The sequence below is a fragment of the Lacerta agilis genome, chromosome 9 (genome assembly GCF_009819535.1).
Source record: "Lacerta agilis isolate rLacAgi1 chromosome 9, rLacAgi1.pri, whole genome shotgun sequence".
Taxonomy (NCBI): domain Eukaryota; kingdom Metazoa; phylum Chordata; class Lepidosauria; order Squamata; family Lacertidae; genus Lacerta; species Lacerta agilis.
The window spans coordinates 22,419,011-22,441,344 of record NC_046320.1 but is presented as its reverse complement, the minus strand read 5'-3'; the positions used below and the strand labels follow the sequence as shown (position 1 = coordinate 22,441,344).

The window sequence follows — 22,334 nt, the reverse complement described above, 5'->3', positions numbered from 1 at the left end:
AGAATTCCAGCTCCTATCCATTACCTTTTCCCAGCAAAGTATGTACAGGCAGGAACAACATGCACCAATATGGTCCTAACTAATCCCCTTTCATGGGGAAAATTTCCCTATGACTTTTAAACAAATAACAAGTATGTGAATAAAGAATCTCAAATTACTTTGACTGTACCACAATGGATGCTGCATATGGACTAAACCTCTTGCACTCTGTACCTCTCCCCCATTAATTGTCCACGAAGCAAGGGATGCCGCATTTACTTACGAGAGGGTGTGTTTGTGAAATTCTGAGAGGTGAGCATTTGATTTTAACTGCAAATTTGATTCTGAAAAATTACTCTTTTCAACATTCAGCATTCCCTCTATGACATTTAGGATTACCAAGCCAGAAACCAAACAGTTCCTGACTTTTAAACAACCTTACAGCTGCAAATAAGGGTGCATCAAAGTTTCCCCTCCTCCACATCCATCACCCATCCATCTTCAATAGTGAACAAGATTCTTCTTCTTCAAGAAGCAGAAGGGAAAGGAACCAGCACCATAGCCACCTGGAAACCACTCCCATGCTTTTCAATCCCCTGGCGCAGGAGAGCCTTGGCTTTCCTTACCCCCTCCCCTTATCTTCTGTGTCCTTCCTCTGCCTGCTGTGGCAAGTAGGCCATAAAACAGACTCCTGGGAGACAGCCACTGGAGAAGCAGAAACTGCCTTGTTTTCAGCCGTGTTGGGGGGTCTAAAGGAAAGCAAACGGGATCCAAGTGCCAAGGCAGCAACCCTGCAAGGAGAGAAGAGGAGCTGGATAATCTGTACCAGCATGTTCCTTTGGTAAAAAGATAAAGGTAAAGGACCCCTGGACAGTTAAGTCCAGTCAAAGGTGACTCTGGGGTTGCAGCGCTCATCTCGCTTTTGGGCCAAGGGAGCCAGAGTTTGTCTGCAGACAGCTTTCTGGATCATGTGGCCAGCATGACTAAACCGCTTCTGGCACACCATGACGGAAACCAGAGCACATGGAAACGCCATTTACCTTCCCATTGCAGTGGTACCTATTTATCTACTTGCACTCGTGTGCTTTCGAACTGCTAGGTTGGCAGGAAGTGGGACAGAGCAACAGGAGCTCCCCCCATCAAGTGGATTCGAACCGGAGACCTTCTGATCAGCAAACCCAAGAGGCTCAGAGGTTTAGACCACAATGCCAACTGCGTCCCTCATGTTCCTTTAGCAGTTGCTGGGTGGTTAAACAGGCAACCTGGCAATCCAGGCATTCACATGAGCACCAGACAGAGTCCAAGAGGGCACCTGCACCTTTAATAGTCATGTAGAAGAGGGACTTTTAGTAGGCATACATGTCATGTAAGCTATACCTGTTGAACTCCCCTCATCTACACAACTCTAAAAAGCTGCAGGAGCCCTGCTCCCTTTTTAACGTGGCCACTGGGGGGGGGGTCTTGCTTTTATTGTAGAAATCCTAAATAGGGAAAAGAAAGAATAAGTTCAATTCCTGTACATGTTGACAATAGAAAATCCTTTCCATTAATACAGCGAAGCTTAGAATAATCTGACAATCTGGAAGAACTCTACACCTGTGCTGGGGCTTTCTTTTTAAATTAGCTCCTCATCAACTCTTATTACTAAACAAGCAAAAAACAGCTGTAGCTCTCCAGCTGTGATTAGCATTAAACCCTTCAAAATCCAGCCTAGCTCAGACAGCATCTCTCCCGTTGTACTCAATTGATTAACTCCTACTGGTTTGCAACTAAAACTAATCTATTAATTTAACAACCCTGGAAAAGCTTCAAATGGAGCGTGCTTCACGTCAGAGGAATCCAAATAAATCAAGCAACACATACATCAAAAGGATGGCACTTTGGAGGTGTTTTAAGAGGGATAAATAACTTAAAAGATTTAAATCACTGCGTCTTCGTGTGCCTTTGGCTCTAAAACAGGGGATTGCATTATTGATTCAACACACATTCCTCTCCTTTGCAAAATGCTAGCAGACTGGAATAATGTTATTAGTCTTCTGAGAGAGATAAAGCTGGATGGGCGGGGGGGGCCACAAACCAATCAGCCTCCCATATCATCTGTCTATAGGATCTGAGGGGAATTGCTGGGCTATTGACAAATGGCAAAGCTGGATTCCACCAGGCTTCAGAAAGGGCTTTCAGACTGCGGTTTCCACAACACAACCCATCACTTTGCAATCGATGGAGGAAATGGTGACAAAAGACAGCTGGCTGTGGTCCTCAGATACGTATCACCTTGTTAAGTCATTGATGAGAAAACATAAAATGCTACCAAGTATATATATATATATATATAGAGAGAGAGAGAGAGAGAGAGAGAGAGAGAGAGCTGATGTTCAACATTCCTTAAATGCAAGTTTTCAATTTAGATAACAGCTCTGCACATGTAGGCATTAGGCCCACAAGACCAAATTACACATTGCATGGGAGATCTGCAAAGGGTCTGAAAACAGCAGCGGTGGTTGAGGAAGGTGTACTTAACCCTTTCCCCACAGGTCTCTTTTTGCAAGCAAAATCCTCCACCCAACTGCCAGCCCATGGGGTGGGAACACTCAACTGTATTTCCCTGTCAATAGAAAAGTAGCTTTGGCAGGGAATTTTGGTTTTTTAATCAAATTTTATAATTAAGTTTTCCAAAAAAATTAACACATACATTTCAATACATCATAAAATATTTTTCCTTTTTCTTTTTGTCCACTTCCTACCACCTTTTCCATGGTATTTTTATTTCTCTCCCTCTGCTGCATCCTAGCTTATATCTTAACAACACTACTACAATCTTTAAGTTCTTCTGTTGCTCATAGTTCAAATACTGCTCACATATTCATCATATAATAATATTTCTTTAAATAGTCCAAAAAGGGCTTTCGTTATTCCACAAAACCTTCATCATTGGGTTCTCTTATTTTGGTTGTTAAGTTTGCCAGTTCTGCATACTCCATCACCTTACTTATCCATTCTTCTATGGAGGGAACTTCTGGTTCCTTTCATTTTTGTGCATAAAGAATCCTAGCTGCAATTGCTTGGGCAAGGAATCTTGATCACAAAATGGCTTGCAAAAGACTTAAGAACCCCTTCCTCCAGCAGCAGGCTGTTTTCAAATTCACACATGTGTTGCGTTGAGAGAACAAATATATTCCACATCCACACCATTTATTTATAGCACATAGCTTCCCCACAAAAATCCTGGGGACCGTAGTTCACTCTGCACAGAGCTACAATTACCAGTACCCTGAAGAAACTAGTTTCCAGAACTCTATTGGGGGAATCCTACAGGTAGTGCCTGAAATGTATGGTGTAGCTGTGACCATCTTCCATGTAGTCTGGCATTAAGGTCCATTTGGGAGACCAACTCCAGTTCGGTTTTTAAAATCAGCAGCTATGATTCACTGACCCACTTGGAAGCTATTAAACCTTTGTTCTGAGTGAGGCCTGTCCTGAGAGGAAACTATTAAAGCCTTTTCAAGTCTAGAGCCAAATTTGGCACCCCTATGGCTGTCGCTCTGAAATTCAAGACCTTCCCAAACTGCTCTATAACACCCAGACAAACCCAAATCAATCAACACATGACGATCATGGCCAGATCAACCTGTAACTGTAATGAGGCTTTGATATTTTGTCTGCAATTTAAAATGTGTATATCAAAGCTCTGTTGTTGTATCACAAGGACTGAGTGCTCTAATCAGGAGGATACCCTGTTTTGCCTTATGCACAGAAAAGAAAGAAGCAAAAGTTACAGAAAATATATTATGAAGAGTCCAGGTATCAATAGCTACAATGCTGAATGCTTCTTCTGTGAAATTTTTAAAACAGTTGCTTGACCAAGTGGTCTTAGCTTGGTAAACCTGAGCAGCTAGGGTGTAGGGTCTGGGCTGGTCACTGAAGTTAAACAGATTTGGCTGGATAGATAATTGAGGACTCTTTATATTTAGTGGATTGTATGCATCATAAGGCATCAGCAGAATAGGGAAGGGAACAATCTTCAGTGACTCCCCCTGTAGCCTACCCAGACTCCCTTTAAATCTGCTCTGGGAGGTCCCCCAACCTTCTAGAGAAGATCTAGGGAACAACTCATAAAATGTATTGATTAACAACAGAATACAGTGACCTGAATGAGAACAAACAGTTCTGCAGAAGCACTGTGCCTGAAAAAAAATCAGATACAAAGGTTCAGTTACAGGTAGATAAGCCATGTTGGTCTGCCATAGTCAATACAAAACAAACAATTAAAAAAATCCTTCCAGTAGCACCTTAGAGACCAACTACACTGTTACAAAAGCCTGGTGCCCTCCCCTCTCTCTGCCAAGCAGTGGCAAGAGCGCAAGGGGTCAAAGGCACATACACAGGGTCTGTGTCCCTTTGGAGAATAGAAGACACAGTGGAGACTGTCATGCTTTAAGAAATAGGGTTTATTCACCTGTTTACACCTTCATTCTGGATGGAGGGAGTCCGGATCTTACAGCAGTGCAGAAAACCCTTTTGTCTACCTCTCCAAGATGGTTCTCAGCCCTACTTCATCCTTCTTCTTCCCAGAAGCACCTCGTTCTGCCCCCAGAGCAGTTATCCTGGCAACCTTCCAAATCTCCAGGCAGCCCAGGAATTCCCTGTCGGGCACAGCTCTGCTGTTAGTTAGTTTTTAATCCGTATCCCAATCAAAATCCTAGTATTCCTAGTGTTTAGGGGGACCTCCCCCCAATTCTATAACAATACTATAGTACCAAAGCTCAGAGGGTGATCTTGAAGCAGAGGAAAATTAGAGGCAGCCAAATGAAGACGTGATGATGGGGGACTTCTAGTGCCCTTCACACTGACTGGGTACAATGTACATTCAGTCACAAAGAGACAGAATTTCTATAATCTATAAATGAAACAACAATGCCTTGGAACAGTAGTGAAGGTTACTATGGACTACAACCTGAATGATTACAAGAGCTGTCATTAAACCACTTGAAAACTGTCACCACAATCAAAGTCAACATATATGAACCTAGAACCAAGAGATAACATTTCACTACAGAAAAGGAAATCTCTCAAAACTGAGGGGATTTGTAAAGAAAGGGGAAAGTCAAGAGGGTCTAATCTTTTCAAGATGCTTGGAAGCTAGGGACAGAAGAAGCTGGCACACTGAGTCAGAAATATTTTTAGAGCATTGACTGTGGATGTTAAGTGATCTTGAGTATACTGCTGCAGAGACCCAGAACCATTAACTGGATAAGACTGCATACTTTGATTTAAACCAGTTTAGATCCAAAGAGTGTTATTTCTTCTTTTTGGAGACAGAAGTAAGATCCACGGCAAGGCTGAAACGCTTGGTTTATGATACAGCCATGGATAAAATGGAACAGCAAAGTAGCATAATGCAAGAGGATTTGTCGTGGCTACTTCATAAAATTCAGTAATACAACTAAAAACCTGTATCTGCTAGATGCAGGAAATCAAGAGGCAGAGCATTCCTGTTTAGACAAGCCTACCCAGATGCCTAGAAAGCTCAGGTCATCTTAATCTGTTTTAATATTCTAACTTTTGTATATTTTAAAGTAGGGTTGCATTCCCCCCCCTTAATTTTACTGCTTTATCTTTTGTAAACTGCTTTGAGGTTTTTTGTTTTTTGTTTACAATTGAGTACTCTATAAACTTTATTAAATAAATAAATATTCAGCAGGTGGCTCTCCGGCCTAGCCTGAAGACCTCCAGTGAGGGAGGGCTGACCACCATCCCTCTAGGTAACTGGTTCCATTTGCAAATTGCCCTTATAGAATAATTACATGTGGTCTGAAACATAGAGATGAGACTGAGCCTTTTTAAAAAAACAAAAGGGGAGCCCTGCTGGATCTGACCAAAGATCCATCTCTTCGATGATGATGATGATGATGATGATGATGATGATATACCACCATATACCCACAGGTCTCAGGACAGTTACAACATAAAATCACAATATAAAAACACAAAATACATAAAAAAAACAAGTCAATGAACCCCACCCCAACACATTTTAAATCAGCCAAACGCCTGGTTAAAGAGCAATGTCTTTGCCTGGTGCCTAAAGGTGTATATAAAAAAGTCAAAGTAAAGGATCCCTGGCAGTTAAGTCCAGTCAAAGGCGACTATGGGGTTGCGACACTCATCTCACTTCGAGCCAAGGGAGCCGGCGTTCGTCCACAGACAGCATTCTGGGTCATGTGGCCAGCATGACTAAACCACTACTGGCACAACAGGACACTGTGACAGAAGCCAGAGTGCACAGAATCGCCGTTTACCTTCCCACCGAAGCGGTACCTATTTATCTACTTGCACTGGCATGCTTTCGAACTGCTAGGTTGGCAGGAGCTGGGACAGAGCAACGGGAGCTCACTCCATCCCGGTGATCCGAACCACCGACCTTCCAATCAGCAAGCCCAAGAGGCTCAGTGGTTTAGACCACAGTGCCACAGGTGCCAGCCGAATTTCCCTGGGGAGAGCATTTCACAAGCGGGGAGCCACTACAGAAAAGGCCTGTTTACATGTTGCCATCCTCCAGACCTCTTGTGGAGGACATACCCTCCAACATTTCTCCGATGGAAATAGGGACGTCCCATTCCACAATGATTATTAAACTATTTATACCCCACACATCTCAATGGGTTGCCGCACTCTGGACAGCTTCCAACGTATATAAAAACATAATAAAACATGTTTAATGCTTTAATTCAAAAACTTCAGTCTCTTGTGAAAATAATGCCTGGACTCAGGACACATGACCCCATATAATCCAGCGCTACAAGAGAGAAAACACAGCAAAGTCACTTAGGCCCAAATCCATGTGGGCAAAGCGAAGAACCCTGAGATGGGGACCAACCACTTCAAGCCAGTCAGAGAAGCATTTGTATAACCAAATGATACAGCGCTCCTCTGGGGCAGTAAATACAATTTTCAAAGGAAAAAAGCTTACAGTTTTATCACCGAGAAGTGCAGCAGCAGTGCACACAAACATGCTGCAAGGGATTCGTTTTCTTTTAAGTTTTGCCAGGGCAGCCACCAAGGGAGACTATAAAGGACATCAGGCATTGTCTCCTAAGATTTGAGGTTGGGGAATAAATTACAGAGAATCAACAGTCCAGTGCCAACGAGGCAAAAGGGGGAGGACGTGATTTGTCCTCCTTCAATAGTAATATATAGACTACCAAATTTCGAAACATAATTCTACATGGACAATGAGAGAATGGAACACTTTAAAAGCCAAGGAGGAAAAACTCCTAGTGTTACAGAGCTTTGCTCAAGTAGCCCATCCTTTCACCCCTATCTCCTCCTTCCTTTCAAGGTCTGGATCGGGAAGAAAAAACTTTGAGGAGGGAAGTTCTAAGAAAGGCATTTGTAATGTGAGGAACTGCAGATCCACCCATTTAAAAGAAATCACATATACTGTACCAGCATTGAAACCTGCAGGAAAATTCAGCTACAGTTTTGTTGCTGCTAAAAAGTTGACTCATTTTCTACATCTACAAATATGAAGCTCCACTTCTTTCCTTCACCACTAGGAAACTGAATCAATTTCATTGTTTAAATAATCATAACTAGTACATTGGATACAATGTGTTTTTTTTTTTCTTCTTAAAAATGCTGGCTGGCAAATTGCACCTAAATGGCTGTCTTTAAAAAGGCCCATTTTAGTCACTGCTTGCTAGCTGATAAGAAAACATTACTGAGACCAATCTTGCTAACACGTGTTGGATTTTGATGGATTTTGCCATAAGTATATCACTGAAAAGAGGAAAAAATAATGTTGAAATAAGTGCTGACAATAAAAATTAGAAATAATAAATAGAATATTGACACCCAGACCGTATAAGGGTTCCATTTTATTTCTCTGCTTTTCACAATCATGTTTTTTGCTGAGTTCTCAAATGTCATGGAAAGAATTAAAGTCCCAATCTAGCTCTAATTATATGCACCTCAAAACACATCCAGCCAGTTCAACAAGGAGCTGGTGGGCATTGCTATGCCCGTGTTCATCCAAATGTAAATTTATATGGGCTGCACTTGTGGAAGCCTGTTTTCAAGTGCAGATCTCATTTGCTGAATTGGATATAAGACTGTAACAAATAACACTATTAAAATCATTGCATGGTTGGCTTTCAACAGGCACACTTACTTTTTAAAAAATGGAACTTGAGTGTTAAGATTGTTAATTGGCTGTTCCTAGTATTTTCCTTTTATCTTACCTTCATTTAGCCAAACAGCTATCAGAATTTTGCATAAATGCAAATAAGCTTATATAGAGAAGCCTTTTCGGAATAATTTGGTTACACACAAGCTAACACAGAGTGTATATTTTCAGAAAGATATAGGGATTACTCATAATACAGCATATCCACAGGGTTTAGTTCAAAGAAAATTCGGAAAGGATTCTTGGGCTTGAAAGAGAATATATCTCCTGGCTCTCAAAGAGAGGCATATAAACACTACAATCTGTTTTTCATTCTTGTGAGATTTGTTGGAATAGCCATCGTATACCAAGTGACTTTCAACTGTTGTGCCTAAGGGAACACTTTTCATGATGTCTCGCAGGAGGAGGTCCTGTGGGCTGCAAATACTTCTGACATCAGTTCTAGGGTGCAAGTGGGTTCACAGTGAGTGCTGGTCCAGTCTCTAGGGCGCAACCATTATGCAGTGAGGTGTAAGACTGTACCCCCACCGAACACCCCTGCAGCTGCCCATTGCAATGGTGGGCAAACTGTCTTTCAGGGGTGCTTATCCACCATTACAGATCAGGCAACCTTAACTAATTTCCCAAGAAACCTCATAGGGCCATGCGGCACAGTTTGAAGGTACAGTCATACCTCAGGTTGCGTACGCTGCAACCTGAGGTATGACTGTTACGCACCGCGGTGACCTGGAATTAACAGAACACGTTACATCCGGGTTTGGCAATTCGCTCATGCGCAGATGCGTCAAATGACATCACGCGCATGCGCAGAAGCGCCAAATTGCGTCGCGCACATGCGCAGACACGGCGCGTCATGATATGGACGTCACGGGTTACGAATGGGGCTCCAGAACGGATCCTGTTCGTAACCAGAGGTACCACTGTAAAGCTAAAGGTAAAGGGACCCCTGACCATTAGGTCCAGTCACGGAAGACTCTGGGGTTGCAGCACTCATCTTGCTTTATTGGCCGAGGGAGCCGGCGTACAGTTTCTGGGTCATGTGGCCAGCGTGACTAAGCTGCTTCTGGCGAACCAGAGCAGCACACGGAAACACCGTTTACCTTCCTGCCGGAGCGGTACCTATTTATCTACTTGCACTTTGACATGCTTTTGAACTGCTAGGTTGGCAGGAGCAGGGACCGAGCAACGGGAGCTCACCCCATCGCGGGGATTCGAACCACCGACCTTCTGATCAGCAATTCCTAGGCTCTGTAGTTTAACCCACAGTGCCACCCACGTCCCAGTTTGAAGACCACTGTACTAAATTATAAAACTTGTAATACAGCAAAGCTCTCTGAAAAGCTTTGTGATTTTGGATTGCTGATACTTAGTGTAATAGTTAAGTGCTAACCCTGACTTTGAGGACCAACATATAACCCCCACTTTCTTCCTTTCAATGGCAGTGTGCTTGCAGGGTCCACTATACTGTGAATTTCTGGCAAGACTTATTCCTTTTCTAGATCTAGATTTATTTCTGTAGTGCCAGCAACACCTGGTGGAAATAGTAGGAAATATCCAAAGTAGATTTCTTCCAGTGTGTAGAAAGGAAATTGCTAATAACCAGCTTTTATTCACATTTATGCCCAATGCCTTGCAGGACATATTATGGAGAAGGAAAGGCTAAGGAGTAAACCCTACACAAATCCAGTTGGATGGCACCTTGTATGCTTCATCCCAGCAACTCCTGCAGCCACGTTGGTGCCAAACATCTTGCTCTGTTTTCCTTTGCACCTCATCAGCGAGCTGAGAGAAGGGTCTTGTTTTCTGGAAAACCCAATACCTCCATACATGCACACTACCCAGGCTTCTGCCCAGAGAGGTCACTTCAGTGCTGCTAACTCGGCAAAGTTGGAGGCAGCAGTGCTGAGTTACCAGTCATTGCAGAACTTGGACTTCAGCCCCAGAGGCACACTCCGTTGCCTCACAAGACAGAGAGAGAAAGAAACGGGAAAATGTTGGAGGGTATGGAGTCACCCGACCCCCAAGCCATCTGACTGAAGGCAGCCCTGTATAGGGAAGTGTTTAAATGTTTAATGTCTGATCATGTTTTTATGTATGTTGAAAGCCGCCCAGAGTCTCTGGGGCAACCCAGTTTGATTGGTGGGGTATAATTAATACTGTTGTTGTTGTTGTTGTTGTATAGGATGTCCATATTTGTATTGGAGAAATGTTGGGGGGTATGTATTTGTGAGGTTTCATTATGTTTCATTACGTTACTGTTACTCATCGTTTCAGACCCTCCAAGTGTCCCTATTTTCCAGGTACGTCCCTGAATTAGAGAAGCCGTCCCAGTTTTCGATTTGATCCTGGAATGTCCTGCTTTTCCATAGGATGTCCCAAATTTCATTGGAAATATATTGGAGAGTATGGGAAAGGTAAAGGGACCCCTGACCATTAGGTCCAGTCGCGAACGACTCTGGGGTTGCGGCGCTCATCTCGCTTTATTGGCCGAGGGAGCCGGCGTACAGCTTCCGGGTCATGTGGCCAGCATGACTAAGCGGCTTCTGGCGAACCAGAGCAGCGCAGGGAAACGCCGTTTACCTTCCCGCTGGAGCGATACCTATTTATCTACTTGCCCTTTCACGTGCTTTCAAATTGCTAGGTGGGCAGGAGCAGGGACCGAGCAATGGGAGCTCACCCCATCACGGGGATTCCAACCGCCGACCTTCTGATCGGCAAGCCCTAGGCTCTGTGGTTTAACCCACAGCGCCACCCGCGTCCCATGGAGAGAGGATGTCTCTATTTTCATTGGAGAAATGATGGGGGGTATGGAGTTATCCGACCCCTGAGCCGTTTGAAGGCAATCCTGTATAGGAAAGGTGTTTTTTTTAATGTTTTATTGTGTTTTTATATATGTTGGAAGCTGCCTAGAGTGGCTGGAGCAACCCTGTAAGATGTGTGGGGTATAAATAGTAAAATAATCATGGAATGGGGCGTCCCTATTTTCATCGGAGAAATGTTGGCAGGTATGTTGTTTGTAAGTCGCTTTGAGGTTCCTAAGAAATACATGATCAAAACCCTAAGAGCGCCCCACTGCTGCTTTGACTCAACGCGGGCGCTTGCCGGCTCCCTCTTCTCCCTCTGGCCCAGGAGGGCGGGCGAGGCGGCGGCAGGAGGAGAAGCAGGAGGTTGCCCTCTCGCCCTCCGCCTGCCGTCCTCGCTGCCTTCGGGGCAAACAAACCGGCAAGTCTCAAGGGCGTCGCGTCCCAAGTGCCTCCGGTCCGGAGGAGAAAAGCGCGGCGTGTCCCTCAAGGGCCGCCGTACGACAGTGGGAAGAAAGACCGAGGGGGGGCGGAGCTTGTCCCTCCTCGGCTTCCGTAGAAGCGGCCAAACATGGCGGAGTATTCTTCTGTCAGAAGAACCAAGCTGGTTCTGAAGGGGACGAAATCGAAAAGGTGAGGCTCTTCCTCCGGGTCGGGTGCTGCGAAGAGAAGGTGGGATCCTGCCTTCTTTCTTCGAGTCCGGGCCTCGGTTGCCGGTTCCGAAAATCACCATCGTCGTGGTAAAATGCCTCTGAGCATGTGCAGAGCGCCTTCCCCTCTCCGCGTAGCGGAGAGGGGAAGGCGCTCTGCACATGCTCAGAGGCATTTCACCACCACGATGGTGATTTCGGGCGGGCGCAGTTTCGGCGTCAGTAGATAACGATTTCCACGGGGGACCTTTGAACCCCGGCGTCTCTTCCTTGCGGAAAAACCGTGTCGTGCTTTTTAAGAGCGAAAGAGTAGCCCTGCTGGAAGCTCCCGGTCGAGGCTAAGCGGGTTTGCGCGCTTCCCCCCTTCTGTGCTGCCTCTTTCTATATGCAGAATCTCCGCTTCGCGACTCAGAAGTTCGGGGGTTTTTTTGTTTTTGTTTTTTTGTAAGTAGCCTGTCTCCTGATTAAGGCGAAATCGTGGTTGCACATTATTATTACTGTATTCTTATTCTTATTCTTATTTATTGAATTTATATATCACCCTATACCTGGGGGTCTCAGGGCAGTTCTCAGAATAAAACCAAGATATAAAACCACAAAATACATAATAAAAATAAAAACAGCAACCCAATACCCCCCCCTCCACACTTCTCCCAGACTCTTTTCCGTTTTGGGCTGAGGAGGTCCTAGCACTGATGCCATCTGCAGCCCTGGAGTAAAACACGTGCCTTGTCTGAATCAAAATAGTCGTTCAATTTCAGTTGCAGCCTTTGTGATAAATTGGGCTTCTCCGGTATGCACATCTTTCCCTACACGAAACATGCTTGTTTCACTTGGTAGTACCTGTTTGGGGATTGCGTATCATACGCAAAGCATGCAATTGATTTTTTTCCCTTCTGTGTCATTTTGCAGTAAGAAGAAAAACAAAGATAAAAAACGGAGAAGAGATGAAGATGCTGAGGATAAACTTGATATTGTTGGTAAGCTCATTTTTCCACGAAGGGACATGAAGAACACTGGTGGTCCTTTGCTTCTCCCTAGTTGTTTTCCTGCTGCCCTGCCCTGAGCTGAGTCATGGCTCAGCTTAGTGCAGTGGTTTTCAACCAGTGTGCTGTGGCACCTTTGGGTGCCACTCATCTCTGTCCCTCTTTCCTTCCCTCCTCTGATGTCCTTTTGCATCTCTGCCTCCCAAAGGCTTGCACAGCTGTTTGTTGCAGCAGCCCTGGCTACAAGCTCCCCAGACCAATAGTGCCTCTGGGGCTGGCCAGGGGGGTGCTGGTTGCCAGCTCAGAGATCAGGGGTGGCTGCAGCAGCTACTTGGAGGACTCCCAAGGAGAGGGGAGGAGGGTGAGGAACACTCCACACGGGAGGGTGTTTGAAAAAGAGTGACAGGCTGCCAGCTCTGCAGGCAAGGGGTGACATAACTGGGATCCTGAGCCCCACAGGGGTGCTGCAGAAGTAACGTCAAGGGAGCTGTGTACTCAAAAAGGTTGAAAACCTCTGGTTTAGTGTGTCGTCTGAACCCAGTCTCGTAGCTTAACCCTTCCAAACAACCTATGAGCTGTAAAGGATGAGACAAACCTTTGCTACAGCTTGTGGTTTGCTTGGAAAGAGGTAAACCGCAAGCCCTAGTTCAGATGACACACTAAGCCAAATGACAGTTTAGCTCAGCATAGCAGTAAAATGACTGGAGGATGAGCAAAGCAGCTGTGACCGCCTTTCCAGGAGCCCAAACATTTGCACCAAGCCATGGGTTAGCTTAGCTTTACATGTAAGCTGAGCCGTGGTTGGCTATCACTTTGAGAATTTTGCTTTTAAAAAATAGCATACAGGTAATTATTGTGTATTAATTGATTTTGTATGCCCCCCTTCCACCAGTAGGTCCATGGTGTCATACATAGTTCTTTTATCCTCACATCAACATTGTAAGGAAGGTTGGCTGAGAGATAGTGACTGGCGCAAAGTTCATAGTAGGCTTCATGGCTGAGTGGGGATTTGAACCTGGGTCTCTCCAATCATGGTCAAAGTGTCCAGCCACTGCATCATGCTTTCATGCTGACTCTCAGTTGTTCCCTTATAAAAATCGAAAGACATAGACTGCTCATTACAAGATATGCTCTAAGCAGCCTCTGATCTTCAGAGGAGCATGAAAGAAGTAGATGGAAGCAGCCAGAATGTCATATTTGTACTTATTTGAATTGCTATATCTGTATTGTATTCAAAATTCCTAGTGTGATTTTGGAGTCCAAACCATGAGTGCTTGCATTATGATCAAAAAAGGAGTCCTGCAGCTTTCTTGTATGCCTGGCCAGAAGCATTTGCTCTTGGTAGCTTTCAAGACTGCAGAACTTGTTTCTTCCCAAACCAAAGATTATACAAAGATCTTTTCAGTTATTTAATTGTTCCTTGTCACTAACAGTTTTTAAGTTTATTAAGTAAACTGTCATTGTGCATTATGCTTGGTCTTCATTTAAAAAGGGGGGGGGGGTTAAGATGGAAAAGTTGCTTTGTTGCTTGGTCTCTTCAAAACATTCCCAGCAAACAATTGTGAAGAAAACAACAAATGTGTTATTGTTTCTTGTTTGTTTCCTCTCTTATTAGAAGGGTGGTGGACTGTATCAAATTTTGGTGAAATCACAGGAACCGTAGCGATAGAGATGGGTCTTGGAACCTATATCAGTGCTCTTGACAATGGCCTTTTTACCCTTGGAGCACCACATAAAGGTTGGTATGGGCAAAAGTGGAGGGAAATGTTCTCCCTCCCTATCTCATTTTTGGAATGGGTAAGTAAGCCTCACTTATTTTGATGATTCTGTATTGCCCTGTGGCACCAACTGTACTATGACCCAACTTTCCAAATAAGTCCAAAAGAGTTTCCAGACTGAGCACATATTTAACCTTCCCACACATATCTCTGTTATTCATTTGTAGTAATTATTTTTGGGTAAATTATGCTGACCATATTATTTAGCTGTCAGCTTTGTGAAATTGGACCAGTGTAGTCTTTATCTTGTACAAATAGAACTTGTGCTTAAGTAGCTGAGTGCAAAATGTTTACTGTTTTGATGATACATTTATCAGAAAAACATCCTACTGCTATATGAGTGGATTGTTATTTATTTCAGTATGGAAAATAGAGAAGTGTGTGCATTGAGAATGGGAAAACAAAACAATGAACAAATCATTAATGAGTTCTGCTTGCAGTAGAACCATTAATATTTTTGCCCTTAGTCACATCCATCCATTTAAATGGGTCTGTTCTGAGTATAACTAACATTGTATACAACTCAATGTCCCCAGTGTCTTTGGTATCTTCTCATGCATCAGCAGTTCAAAACAGGATTCTCTGGTGTGTGAGTGTCTAATTTCTTTTTAATACTTCCAGATGAAGGGCCATACCCTCCTGAACAATTTACTGCCGTCAAACTTTCAGATTCAAGGTAGTTATTCACCTTGGCCTTATATTAACTATTAAGTTAACCAGGCTTTCTTAGGTTACTGGATACAAGAGTTTTTCAAGCTGCCTTTCCTTAGATTTGCTTTCTAATCCTAGCTTAGAAACAGTGTTTTGCTCCTTTGATAAACTAGATGTGAGAGCTAAATAAAGGAATGTGGTAGAGTACATCTTGTGCATGTCCATGGACACATGGATAAAGAATTTCTGACTCAGAGTTGGGTCACGACACCCCTGCAGTTGCTAAAGCAACTCGGGTCTGCAATTCTTCAAGGACCGCCTCTTTCCATATGAACCTACCTGGACCCTGAGATCATCTTCTGAGGCCCTCCTTTGTGTGCCTCCTCCGTGAGAGGTCTGGAGGGTGGCAACACAAGAACGGGCCTTCTCTGCAGTGGCTCCCCATCTGTGGAATGCTCTCCCCAGGGAAGTTCACCTGGCGCCTTCATTATACACCTTAAGGCACCAGGCAAAAACGTTCCTTTTCAACCAGGCCTTCGGTTGATCCGATTTACATCCTATGCCATTTTAAAATGTGTTGGGGGTTTTTTTGGTGGGGGGCTATTGGGTGGTTGTTGTTGTTGTTGTTGTTGTTGTTAGGTATTTGTGGTTTCATATCTTCATTTTATTCTGTGAACCGCCCTGAGACCCCTGGGTATAGGGTGGTATAGAAATCATCATCACCATCATCATAAAGCATGCATTTGTGATCTATACATTATCAGGCAGAATTGTTCTCTGCAAAGGAAAATAGAGTTGTTCCAAGGTTGCTCTAATTCTCAAACTTGCCTTTAAAAAAGCTTATTCATGTTATTTGTTCTTATTCTGGGTAATTTGCTCTGTTTCTGGTAGAGATGAGGGTGGGGACAATAGACACCTGAAATCTTATTTAATACTCCTGGCTTCTGAGATTTCAGTAAGCACTGCTCTTATGATTACAAGCTTTCACCATCCAAGGAGGAGTGTCAGACAAAATTAATGGACTATGTTGAAATGGCAAAACTTACTGGAAGAAAAAGAAACCAAGAAGAAACAACTTTTAATAAAGAATGGGCAAAATACGTGGACTGTCTGAAAAACTATTGTAAACAATTGAATTCATTAGCAGGATTAACTCAAGCAGTTAAGCATAATTTGTCAAAGAAATATAAGGGATTAAATAATAATTGGACTTAATTCAAAGATGCAGCAAGCAAACTATAACATAAGAAACCACGGAGGGCAGTTAAATGGTGTATTTTATTGGAAAGTTTGTATAATTTGCATGATTGTTATAAAACTGAAATTTGAAAAATTAAAATTAAAACAAACTTTCAAAAGATCTTGGAACATAATTTGAAAACCATAACCCTTGATAGTGAACTAATCAATTCCCAATGTCATAACTTGCATATTTGTTTCTTTTTCTAAGAATTGCATTGAAATCTGGCTATGGTAAATACCTTGGCATTAACTCAGATGGTCTGGTTATTGGACGTTCTGATGCAATAGGTTCAAGGGAGCAATGGGAGCCAGTGTTTCAAGAGGCAAGTGTCAGCAGTCATTCTTAATAAATAATATCTTAATACATAATGCAGTGGTTTTAGATTATAGCTGCTCATGTTTTGGGGTGAGGGGGCGGACAAGAGCTTGGCTATAGAGGACATTCTCTGCATGCCAAAGAATGCAGGTTCATACCAGTTTTTTAAAAGCAGGTGGTAAGTGCTGGAAAAGAAGACTGCTAGAGACTCTGTAGAGCAGGCATCCCCAACCTTCGGCCCTCCAGATGTTTTGGACTACAGTTCCAATCATCCCTGACCACTGGTCCTGTTAGCTAGGGATCATGGGAGTTGTAGGCCAAAACATCTGGAAGGCCGCAGGTTGGGAATGCCTGCTGTAGAGCAATTGTCTGTCATTGTAGACGTCAAGTGGCTAGATAGACAAATTATCTTACATGGTATAAGGCAGATTCTTACCTGTGGAAGAAAAGCTTTTATTGATATCAGATGGCAGTGATGCAACATTAACTGAGAGGCCATATCAAAATTTCAGAAGTGGCTGTTTCATCCTGTCATACTGAACTAGTTTTATATCCTTAAAAATAATGTTTAGCTTGGCAAATGCAGCGCGGAAACTGATCCACAAATAGCAGGTTTGAATTCTGAATTGCATTCTCAAATGCCATTGTTGTAATCATCATAAGTTTTAAAATCAACATGTAGAATGAGTTTAAGTTTTAAATTGAAATGAACAGGTTTTGAATGAAGTGGATTGTTTCAACACTGTTGAAGTAATAGTGGATAAAATTGTGAGACGTTTCTTGTAGGAACATAATAATAGTCTTCCTAATTTGTCTTGATTTTATTTTTTCCCTTCAGGGGAAAATGGCGCTGTTAGCAGCAAACAGCTGCTTTATCAGCTGTAATGAAGAAGGCGATATTGTAGCCAAAAGTAAAACTGCAGATAACGAGGAAATGATTAAGGTAATTAAAATGGCCTGTATGTGCAGTTCTTATATTTGTCTGTGTGACTGTTTAAAGGAAAAATGCAGAAACGGGCGGGACATTTCAATGTAGAACTTCTTCAGTGGCTGTCACAGGCAAAATAATTGTTTAACCCAAGAGTATGTTGCCTGGTCAGATAACTTGGAGCATTCATTTAAACTGAAATTCACCTCCGTTCTGAACTTTTTCTCTCTTTTTTTACTGGAAGGGAGGAGTCTCAGTGATTTTAGCTGAAAGAACTGGTGGGGAGTCAAACTGGGTTTCAGACTGCATTGTTTCAGAAGGTAGATAGGGGCTTCAATTTGCATAGCAGAGTGCTCTACCCTGCCCAGGGGAAACTAGACATCAGAGAGATGTGCTCTAACCTAGCCGCATTCTTACACAGTATACTCCATTTCTTCCTGCTCCCCGACTAGTCCTTGCAGTATGCACACCCTGTCACCCCATACAGTGGAACCCCGGGTTACGCACACCCCAGGTTGCGGACTTTTGAGTTAAGAACGCCCACAACCCAGAAGCGTTTCCGGAGCGCGTGCGACCCCCGGATGCGCAGAACGCTTCTGCACACTTCGCGCATGTGCAGAAGTGCTCAAATTGCGCTACTTCCGTTTTTTCGGGGGGTTTTCGTGCGTTCAGGATACGCACGCCCGTGTTACGCATGGCGACCCAGAACGGATTGCGTGTGTAACCCGGGGTTCCACTATATTGACCACTGTTGCTAATGTGATATATCAATATAATATTTCTTCAGTTTGTATGTATGTGTAAAAGCATTTGCAGAGGCATTACAAGAAGATTTTGTCAGAGCAGCTCCTTTGCATACTGGTGTGTGACTGTTGCATTCAGTGTCCAGTGAAACTGAAAAGCAAATCAGGGGAGAATGATATCAAGAGAGAGGATGGGATTTTTTGGCCTTTGAACTTTTTCAGTTAAACCAACTGTGAAACAACACTGTCTTTTCCCATGCTTCTTTTTAGATCAGGACGTGTGCTGAAAAGGAAGCCAAGCAAAAGGATGACATTGCGGAAGAAGACCAAGGAAATGTTAAGCAATGTGAAATCAATTACGTGTATGTAACAAGGGTTTCTTGGCTATCATTTAAAATAAAACAAAAGCAAGTTGTATTGGAGTGCAAATAACCCCTAGTTTCCTTGATTGAAAACCTTCTGGTCCCGATCCTTGTCTAAACATAAAAAGCTGAAGAAAGTTTATCTAATAATAATAATAATAAACAACTTTTATTTGTATCCCACCCTCCCCGGCCGAGATTGGGCTCAGGGTGACTAACATCAAATATAAACATTGATTAAAAAAAACACCAAACAGTAATTAAATCACCTCTTAAAAACAAGTCAAGATAAAATTAAAATCTGAATTAGATGGCTTTCTGCAGGATTTGGGTTGGGAACAGTAAATGCTCATCAGGGCCAGCTGTGTACGCTGATCCTATATGGGCCTGTGAGAATGCTGGGAGGCCTCTTTCGTACTAGTTCTTATACAAAAAGGGAAGGGGAGTCAGGTTGAGCCCTGACCAAAGGCCTGGCAGAACAACTCCATCTTACAGGTCCTGCGGAAAGATGTCAAATCCCGCAGGCCCCTGATCTCTTGGGGCAGAGTAGTCCACCAGGCTAGTTGAGGCCAGCCTAATCTCCCTGAGGATCTGGTGGGTTTTGTTCTAAGGACCAACTTGTATTTCACAGGACAAGGAGATGTGCTTTTGTTTTCAGATGCAAGCCTGATACATTGCACCACTTGTCTTGCTGTTTATCCCTAGTATAATCCATAAATGGAACTTCATTACTTTTATGAATATTTTGGATATTTGTTTTATGACAGATGCAACACCCTTTCTTCCCCCACCCACAATACCTCTTTGATTCCTTACTGAGGCTTTTAAATGCATGGTATAGGCTTATTAAGGTTTGCCAGTGTGGTTTGCGACAGCTTGCTGAAGGATTTCCTCACCCCTAACAGGATTGTATCCTACTCCAAGATAGCACAAACTGGAAGGATCTCAAAGCAGACCAATTCACTGCCCTACCCCACCACACCCAACAGTTTTCCAGCTAGCATTCCACATTATATGGTTCTTGGAGGCAACTGGGCATGCTCAGTCCCCAAAGCACTCCCTTTTACTTTGTATACCTCTTGGATCCCTTGGAGTTCACTGATAACCTGCATTTTTTTATTTTTCAGTGGGCTTGTTTTGGCTGCAGTCCTATCGACACTCAGCCACTGTATTTCATATAGGCTGAAGATCTTCACCTTCTGCATTTTTCTTTCCAGGAAGAAGTTTCAGAGTTTTCAAGACCGTAAACTAAAAGTAAGCCAAGAAGACAGCAAAGCTCTGAAAAAAGCTAGGAAAGAAGGCACCTTTCACGAGGCACTGTTGGACAGGTACTCTTTCCATTGCAATGGGATGGCTGTTGTCAGATGTGCTGAGCAGCTGTGCTAGCAAACACAACAAACATGCAAACACAGTATCATAAGAGCTGTTTTACAAAAACGCCCTGTATGCCGAAAATGAACTTATTGGGAAGTATGGCTTGCGCTCTCTGTGCTGTGCTACTTTTCTACATGAGCTGTTCCCAATTTCCCATAGGGGAGTGTTCATGTGTGCAGCTGCTGCTACTTACACTCTGAAGTAATGCAACAGTTCAGCCATTTAACTGGATGCTTGTGTAGACAAGGGCTCAGCTGAACGTAAAGCATTGATAATGGATGGTGGCCTCCAGTGATGGAAAAGCTCTGGGTTGTTTTGAGCTCTGGCTGCTTCACATGTGCACATCCATCCCTTGACATTGCAGTTGTCAGGTGGTGGGCATGTGGATATGAACTTGTCCTTAGTCTGCCATATTCTACAAAATATACTAACGTATACTGGCAGATTTCATGCAGCTGTACTTACATGCAGCTGCTACTTCAATTGTCACTTATTCAAAGCTCTTCCAAGAGGGATTTTTAAAAACATTTTGTTAGATGGCTTTGAGCATTACAACCCACGGTGGCTGATTGCCTTCTTAAAAGTAAACTCTGCCGTGAGTAGTACCTCTGTATGCTGAACTTCAATACTGAAACGTACATACTCATCACTGTTTTTATTATTTGTCCATATCCGGTGCAATCTTGATAACGGTGTTATCAGACGTAAGGTGACTGTTAACAGCTGTTTAGCACTGCAGAAAGAATGTGCTTCCGTCTTTTGATTAACTTTAATCATGCTTTTCATCAGTTTACATGGCAAAGAGATGGTAAGCTAACTGGACTGTAGCTTCATATTGTTAGGAGATGCCCTACTCACAAGTAGAACCCTGGCAGAGACACATGCCCAACTGGCATATTCCCTCCCTCCTGGGGGATTGTTCGGGAGCTTCTCAAGCATTCTTCAGCCCAAACATCACAGCGACTGATGCCAGAAGACATCAGCACACTCACGGATCCACAGAGGTTTGCGCAGTTGCGTAACAACTCAGCAACTCAGCATGTTGGCTAATCTACTTTATTTACATATAAACACACACGGAGCACTTCAACATGGCTCCCTCTCTCTCTAGCATCAGACAGCAAAGAGAAAGAACAAAAGACAATAATCCCACTTCAGGAAACACAGTAAGACAAACATCCTGTCTACATCACATCCCATTCCTGTGGAATCAAAACACACACCCAGTCATGTGATAGACAACAAACCCATGACTGCACATGGGGAGTGAATCTCCAACACATATAAGTTCTGTGCAAAGGTGTGAGTTGGCCACATCCACTTTTGGCATCACGTACCGATGGCATGCAGCCCCTGAAGAGTTGGCCAAGGGGGAATATGGCCCTTGAGCCAAAATAAATTTGCCACTCCTGCCCTAAATAGAAATTAATAATGAACAACCTCTGGCTTTTAAAAGTGTGCCAGTATTAATTCTACTTTAGTGACAGTTGTATTACTTAGATATACCGATCATTTTACCTTGCCTTTCCCCTACCCCTCTTTGTCTTGCAGGAGATCAAAATTGAAAGCTGACAGATACTGCAAATAGTCAAAACAGAAGCTGGCCTTCCGTACATTTTCACTTCCTTTATTTGGTGTGGATTCTTTTCTTTTTAATAAAACTTTTGTTGTTGTTAAAGTAAGTTTTAATTACACTGACTTAGTCTCTTCTTTTGAAAGTAAAGTGTTCATATTAAAATGGAGAATAGATCATGCTTTTATTTGGTGCCATATTGTCATCACTCCTGGATTTTTACCATGAACTATAATCATGCATAAATTTGGACAAATTCCCACAATTTTAATGTGTGGTGGAATCACTCATTTCTCAGTTCACCTTATTTCCACAACAGACATAAAATCTGCTGGTGCCATCATGCACAGAACCAATAACGTGCAAATCTTTACTCAGAATTTGGGAATGAGGTCACACATTTTGGACCCATAAAAGTAACCTACAATCAACAAAAGATGACATTGGGTGGAGCATGTGAAGTAAACAAGTAAAAGACATATTTTCCCCTCAATATGAAATTCTTTCTTATAAATTGTAGTGGCCAAAGCTGAGAGTGGGAGCCTGGCATTCAAACTTTCCCTCAAAAATATCTTCTAAAACCCTTTTAAGGAAATATCAGGCAGGGGTGTTTTCAAAAAAGACATTTGTCATGCGCATGAAGGGAAATTTATGGCAGTGTGGGGGAATGTATGAATACTGGTCTATAGCAGGTTTTACTCAGAAATCAATATATCTTGTATTGCCTTGCATCTGTTGGCTCAATACAGTATACAGTGGTGCCTCG

The 22,334-nt window shown here is 43.1% G+C and overlaps 1 protein-coding gene across 1 annotated transcript; it reads left to right on the top strand.

Annotated features, from left to right (window-relative positions):
- Nucleotides 1-11,486: 11,486 nt before the first annotated feature.
- Nucleotides 11,487-21,584, top strand: FRG1 (FSHD region gene 1). Its single transcript, XM_033160789.1, has 9 exons — nt 11,487-11,598; nt 12,528-12,595; nt 14,217-14,339; nt 15,001-15,055; nt 16,481-16,595; nt 17,427-17,531; nt 18,530-18,621; nt 19,839-19,949; nt 21,547-21,584. The coding sequence occupies exons 1-9, from the start codon at nt 11,537-11,539 to the stop codon at nt 21,581-21,583; spliced, it is 768 nt and encodes a 255-aa protein (XP_033016680.1). The 5' UTR covers nt 11,487-11,536; the 3' UTR covers nt 21,584.
- Nucleotides 21,585-22,334: the final 750 nt, after the last annotated feature.